Source organism: Sinocyclocheilus anshuiensis, unplaced genomic scaffold, assembly GCF_001515605.1.
Source record: "Sinocyclocheilus anshuiensis isolate Anshui unplaced genomic scaffold, SAMN03320099.WGS_v1.1 scaffold2520, whole genome shotgun sequence".
Classification (NCBI taxonomy): domain Eukaryota; kingdom Metazoa; phylum Chordata; class Actinopteri; order Cypriniformes; family Cyprinidae; genus Sinocyclocheilus; species Sinocyclocheilus anshuiensis.
In genome coordinates, this window is record NW_015541000.1 from 94,500 (window position 1) to 102,086 (window position 7,587).

Below are 7,587 nucleotides of genomic sequence, written 5' to 3' on the forward strand. Positions count from 1 at the left end.
ATAATCTCAGGTACAGATTATGTGCTTTAGTCAATGTTAAAAGTGTCTAATGTGAGTTTGAATATCATATTGTGTGACATTTATAGCCATACTGAAAGCACCAGCAGACAGTTTACCTCAGATCTTGAAAATAAATTAAAGCAAACGTACGTTAAAACTGCGAACTCAATGCGAACCCACAAGCATATTCCATAACAAAGATGGTATCAGTCACTCAGTATGTACATTTAATAATGTTTAAAAGGTTTAATATTTATGAATTATTATGAATTGCGAGTGCAGTGCACTTCCAGAGAGAGCCCACCCAGACTCGCTTTTGATTGGCTGTGATATTTGATTGATTCTGTTGCATCGCTTGTAGTTAGGACACGGTGTTAGACAAGATGATTCATAACCATTGGAAAGTGTGGATGTGTGTGTGTGTGTGTGTGTGTGTGTGTGAGAGTGAGTGCTTGAATACATGGCTTATGAGGATACAAATGTTTATAATGACATGGGTATTACAACGTAAACATGGTTTATGAGGACACTTCCTTTAGGGGCAGGCTTAGGGGATAGAATATACAGTTTGTGCGGTATGAAAACCATTACACCTATGAGAGTCGCTGTAAACCACATATGCATGTATGAGTGTGTGTTAGGTTGGTGAGATGGCTTGTCTCCGTAAACATCCACAGCTCAGGCACTTCAAGATACTCAGACTAACATGCATGACTCCTCCCAGATTATACAGCATGTGATAGAAGGTGTGAACAGACAGGCTGCCCGTCTCGTCCGCGTACTTCAGCGCCACGATCGGGGTGTACAAAGGATTCGTCAGGTTACAGAATGGAGGCCGCGGTGACTCGATCACCTTCTTAGTGCACTGCAGAGACAGAGACAGTGAGTGCTTTCATTTGCATCCTCATTACATTAAGAGAGCTTATGCTATCTTTCATTTAGTGTTACTGGACCATAGCATTGCATTTGACACTGTAGACCACAATTATTATTTTTTTGAATAGGCCCGAAAATCCTGTTGGCATTAGTGGAATTGCACTGGCATGGTTCAAATTGTAATTATCTGACCGTCATCGGTTTGTTGCATTAAATAAAGAGGTATCATATCAATCACAAGTTCAGTATGGAGTACCGCAAGGCTCAGTACTAGGACCGTTGCTTTTCCTGTACATGATACAGGAAGACCAGGAGAACTAGGCAAGTCCTCTGCACAGACCCTTTGGCAAGCTTCAATTCCCTACCAAACGCTGGTTTTATGTATCCCATTGATTAAGGAGAAGGAACTGGATGAATATTCTGAATTATATCAATTCACAATCTGATTTGTGTTGCAGCCTGGAATTAAACCACACCATGTTCATTCATCTGGCCAGAGGAGAACTGTTCCCCTCACTAAGCCTGGTTTCTCCAAAGGTTTTTTTCTCCATTTCTGTCACCGATGGAATTTGGGTCCCTTGCCACTGCCACCTGCTTGCTTAGTTGGGGACACTTAATATTTGGCAGATATTATCAACTTGATTGCACAGACAGTAATGGATGAGAACTGAATTGAGCTGGATAATGACATTGCTGTTTTCTCCAGAGCTGATTTAGAAATTAAACTCGTTCCAATTGATTAACTTAACACAGTTATTGAAACAAACTGAATTGTCAATGAACTGATTTCAACTAAATAATGATGTCATTGTCCTAGTTATAGTGTGGACTTTGCTATTATATAGACTTAGAGCGATTATTAAAACTTCATGGTTATTGCGATCGTTCCTGGTGTGAACGGGCCTTAACTGACATGATTTCTGACCTTGGCAATGTCTTCAGGTGTTTGGCCCAGGCCTTGGAAGATGTTCGCTGCACTGGGCAGGTAGCAGGTCCTAAAGTGGTGTAGCGTCTCTGGATCAGTACCGACATACTCTTTCTTAGAAACATCTGCAAACATCTTCATCTCAAACTCAGTGTGTACGGGCCCGGGCTCGATCATTGACATACTGACAGGCAGACAAATACACCTCCATCAATAACAGAGATCAACAAATCAACAACAGAGAGGCATCACACAGATCAAGAACTGCTGCTCTGAAGATCAACCTCTAGAACAGTGCTTCTTAACCCTTATGGGGTTCAAGATACTCCTGCTGTTTTTTTTTTTTTTTTTTTAAGGTTTGTATTAAAATAGTTATAAACAATTATTTCATCAGCATTCACTATTCATCAGCAACACTATTTATGACTAATGAACTCATGTCATTTGTGTTTACAGGTTAAGGGTTTTTATTTAATTATTCATTACTCACAAATATCAATTTCTCAGCAATTTGTAACAAAAAAAACCATCTATTTTAGAACTTGACACAATTCATAATTTCTATGACTTTCTCTGGTCCAGAAATCATGCTTTTAAAATGTTCTCACATCCATGTTTTCCAATGCCACAGTATTCCTGGTTCCTACATACATTTGATGTTAGTTTGGAAATGGGAATCTTGATTCTTTAATCGAGGGAACAAATGAGAATGTTTTTCAGCTTATATCTTGATTCTTAGTTGTTTTAGCTTATTTTAATGCTTTTTTTTGTCTGATTTTAAGTCATTTTGTGGTCCCTTGTGGCTCTAAATCTTTCTTTAGTCCCTGATCTGTGATCTTCATTGTGTTTGTACAAGTAACAGCCCCTCCAGACCACCAGAGGGACCCATCACACACCATCACAGTGTTTCTGTAATGTTCATGTTGTTTGATCACTGATGAAAAGAGTCAAAAAGTGTCAGATACTAAAGTCATCAAGTGACAGTAAGTGTAAATGAGAAGATGAAAAGCAGGATTGTCAGAATGATCAGCAAATGCAGCGAAACTCACGTGATGTTAAACTTGAGCAGCTGGACGGCCAGACTCTTGCAGAACCCCTCTATGGCAAACTTTGAAGCCGAGTAAACATCATTAAATGCCACACCTGCGAAGAGCAACACGAGTCACATCGGTGCGGCTCTCATCATGCTTATTTGCTGTTTATTGGCTTTAAGCTGTAAATGTTTCTGTACACTGATGTTTGCACGTGTTTGTCATTCAGCAGATCATTGGTTTCCATCAACATGAAGAGCTCTTCTTCGGTGTCTATCTGATCAACATTATCAATAATCCTCAAGTATAGATAATTCCTTAGGAAGAATTCTTCAGCTCCACAAATGAAAATAATAATATATAGTGAATGAACGCTCAGTGTTTACCCTGCAGGCCCATCGCACTGCTGATGACGATGATGTGTCCAGAGCGTCTCCTCTTTATGTCAGGCATCACCTCTTTAATCATGCGAACCGCACCAAAGAAATTAGTCTGGAACACCTTAATCATGTCATCCATGCTGAGACCCTCAACCGGCCCCACCAGACCCACGCCAGCGTTATTAACTACAAACACACAGATCACAGCTACTTCACCACTGCTGCGCATGGATTTAAGGCCTGTCCACACCAACACAAAAGTTCAGTTTTCACATGGAATGAAAAAATTTAAAAAAAAATGTATAACGATTAAAAGTTTATATCTCGCAATTCTGAGTTTATAACTTGCATTTTTTACTTTTTTTTTCTTGCAATTGTGAGTTTATATCTCACAATTCTGACTTTATCCTAATTCTGAATTTATAACTCACAGTTTATATCTTCATATATAACTGAATTTGGAAGCGTTTGTAACTGACAATTCTGAGTTTATATGGAAACTTGGAATTGTGCAAAAAAAGTCAGAAATGCAAGATAAAAACTCTGAATTGCAAGTTGTAAAGTGAGTTTGACTCTGGAAGGAAGTATCGTGCAAGGAAAAGCAGAAATACACTGGTACACAAGGACAATGATATAATATATGCTATTTTTTCTTTTTTTATTAATATTTTCATGTTGGTTTGATGGTTCAAAGTCAAACAGCATTTATATGTGGGGTCTTTTTTTCTTTCACTATGATGTTTATCAAACAACATGAAATACAAGAGGACAGAGAAAGAGAGACTGGTCTAGATTTTTCCTATGCTATTCACTATCGCTTAGCAAAATATTCTGTTCGTAATTACCACCAAGTCATAGTTTTATATAACAGCAGGAATTAAAACATGATGTTTCTTTGCAGTGTGATGGAAAAGAGATTAGGAAAGCTCTCCATAAGAAAAAAAAATGCAATTATTTTTAACATCATTATTATTTTCGCATTATATTTTATCATTATTTATTTTGCATTTATTTTGTCAGAGCAGTCAGACACATTCCCTTTGGGAGAATTTAAGTTGTTTTCTATCTCATTTTATAAAATGTGATTTAAACTTTTTTCTGAAAGATATTTTTCTTTGTTTTTATTTTTAAAATATACTTCATTCAAATAAAAAAGATTATTGCACCAAATCTTCACAGCAAACATTGGTCTTGGTGTGAACAGGCCTTTCTTCTTAATTATTTGATTATTTATTGTGTTGCATCCCTTCATTTACTCTATTTTACTTCTCTTTCAGCAGTACTTCTCACAGAAAACTGGAGTTACAGATTCAGGAGTGAGTCGATTAAACAGCAGTGTAAGTATGAATCGGTTCACTGATCACTGTTAATCTGACGATTCAGAATTCATGATTAACAGCATTTCTTTTCTTTTACAGACAGTGATGTGTGTAACTGTGTAACAGACAGATGAACACTGCATGAAGCTCAAGGCTGAGAGTAACTGTGAAAGACATATTTCATCTGCTAAATCTAAACTGGTCATGTAAACCTAAGTGTGAATGAACACAATCCACTTTAGACACAGGTCCGTTTGTGACCATGTAAGTGTGTTTGTACTCACTCAGTATGTCTATATGTCGATCTTTGATGCTGTCGACACACTGTTTGACAGATTCATCGCTGCAGACGTCCAGTGTAAGCAGAGACAGAGTTTTACCGTACGCGTCTCCCGCCGCTTCAACTAACTTATCCTTCCGCTTCAGATCCCGCATTGTACCTATGACTGAACACACAGAGAGAGAGAGAGAGAACTAGTTACTGAACACACACACACACATAGAGATAGGAATAGTTACTGAACACACACACAGACCTAGTTACTGAACACTGAAAACTAGTTACTGAACACACACACACACACACGCATGGAGAACTAGTTACTGAACACACTTACACATAGAGAGAGAGAGGCATGTAAGCATGGTTCGAGTGAACAAGACGCTGCATCCTCTAGCACAGTGGTTCTCAACCTTTTTTACTCCAAGATCCCCCTCCTCGCCGAGTCAATACTTCAAACCCCCCCACCCCAACCTTTTCTATTTAAAAAAAAATTGTATTCTAGTGTTATTACCTTTTAATTCCATGTAATTATTTGTAAACTAAACAAATTCAAGATAGACTTAAACATAGTGTTCTATATTTGCAAAAATACTTAGCAAGAATGTCACTGCAGATATTCTTTACAACTTAAAAGTACTTAAAAGTATGTGAAGCTAGATTATACAGTAACTGTAACAAATAAGCACAAGTCAACCTGCCATACCAAACAAGACCACAGGGAGACGTCAAAGGACTGCATATAGCCACTATACGGATCTATTCAGAATCACTAAACACACCAAAATACAAATGAAAAATGAAACTATTCTAAATGTGTGGAAACTCGAGTTCATCAGTCAACAGCCAGGTCCTCTGTCAGAACAAGTGATCGTGTCTGTGTTTGGAGCATCTGATACCCATATGTAGCTTACATAAACACCACTGATCCTCACAAACTACTCCAAAACACTTCTTCGGCGAGCATCCGTTATAAAACACTCGCTGTACATAAATTTTGACAGCAATGTGAATATAATGAACTGTGTTCAAGCAGAAATAAGATGTTTTAGATGTGCCAAGAGCACACATACACAGTTTGTTTGCGCATCAATCATAACAGACACGCGCGCGCCTAATCGACTCCTGTATGTCACTATAATCGTCTTTACCTTGATTACAGTTGTCATTCATCAAAACCTTGCTAGTGCAACACTGGCTTCTTTTATCCAACCGAGAGTTGTAGTTTGCATATCATATGCTCATGCAGCGGTCGGGTGTTTTGAGCCGCTGTTCAGTCTGTGTTTCACACAATGAGAAACGGCTTGAGCTGCTCCGAAACACAGATTAATACGTACAAGAGAGGTGGTGCTGTTATTTTTTTCATTTTAATTTTTAATTTCTTTAACATATTAATCATAAAATTAGTTAATTGAATATAAATATAGTCTTAAGCAGGGTTGGGAGGGTTACTTTTTAAATGTATTCTGTTACAGTTACAAATTACTTTATTAAAAAAGTATTCAGTAACGTAATCCAAGTACAATATGAAAGTAATGTAATCTGATTACTTTTGGATTCCTTTTAGTCACATATGTAAATAAAGTCAAAAAAGCAATATCATAACAAATAAGTTTATACACAACATTAAAAAATGTTCACCATATACATAATTTGAAACTATTAAAAATCGTGTCTTGTTTCACCATCTAGATATTACAGCCCGTATATATATTTATATAAAAGGCTATGCAGACATCTAGTGGCTATACAGTTTAGTATTACAGTTTTATTTTTCACGTGAGCTCACGTGAGTAAACATGGGTGTCAACAGAACCAGAAACTAAGATGAAACAGCGCTAAATTAAAAAAAAAACCTCATAAAATGTATTTAATTTTAAATTAAACAAATGTATCCTGATAGTATTCCTACTTTTTACAAAATGTAACTGTAATCTGAATACTTTGTTTTTTTGCTGTAACTGTAACGAATTACAGTTACTAGATTTATGTATCCTGATTACATAACGCCGTTACTTGTATTCCGTTACTCCCCAATCCTGGTCGTAAATTATCACGGGTGCGCCCCCCCGAAGACGCACTGCTCTAGGGGACACTGTGGGGAATGCTGCCAGCAGGATCGGTGTCTGAAGCATGTGTGAAACAACTCCAAAGCTATTGGCCCACATAGCCTGCGAGTAGTATAAGAGAGTATAAGAGAGCGCCTGCAGAACACGTCACCAACTTAGTTGTCTGAAGGAGACATGAAACATGCAGGCAGAAGGAACCATGGTTACATGCGTAACCCAAGATGTTCCCCTTCTAGGGAACTTCCGCTGCGTCCTTTATCAGACACTTTGGGTAACGAAATGCCAACTATGCCATGCTGCGGCGCATGCCTGTCCACCTGGCGAGAGAGCACCAAGGGAGCTACAGACATACACCTAACCTTTCTTCAGAAAGGGGCCAAACCACTCGTATAGCTTGGCAGAAATGGGGAACCCAGTTTCAGATGAAAGAGGGACATCCACATCAAGTTAACAACACAGCTATCCTCAGATAGCTATGTTATTTACATTTACATTATTTACATTTAGTCATTCAGCAGACGCTTTTATCCACGCTTCTTACTTGTGCTATGACAAGTCTCAGATAGCCTAACACAGTACACGTAGCAACACATAGTTTTTTTTTTATTATAATATAAATATATAATCAATAAAAAGAAAACACACACAATAAAAAAAGAATAGAGCAAGCTAGTGTTAGAGGAATTTTTTTTTTGCTTTTTGTTAAT

General features: G+C 37.7%; 1 protein-coding gene across 1 annotated transcript in view; it reads right to left on the reverse strand.

Moving 5' to 3' along the window:
- Positions 1-424: 424 nt before the first annotated feature.
- The window catches only part of LOC107690229 (retinol dehydrogenase 8-like), a 12,148-nt gene continuing 4,985 nt past the window's right edge, over positions 425-7,587 (reverse strand). The window contains exons 2-6 of the mRNA XM_016488484.1: positions 4,816-4,977; positions 3,219-3,398; positions 2,851-2,944; positions 1,802-1,985; positions 425-865 (exon numbers count right to left, since the gene is read on the reverse strand). Coding sequence (XP_016343970.1) covers positions 638-865; positions 1,802-1,985; positions 2,851-2,944; positions 3,219-3,398; positions 4,816-4,977 — 848 coding nt within the window. The 3' untranslated portion in view covers positions 425-637. The remainder of the gene's footprint in view (positions 866-1,801; positions 1,986-2,850; positions 2,945-3,218; positions 3,399-4,815; positions 4,978-7,587) is intronic.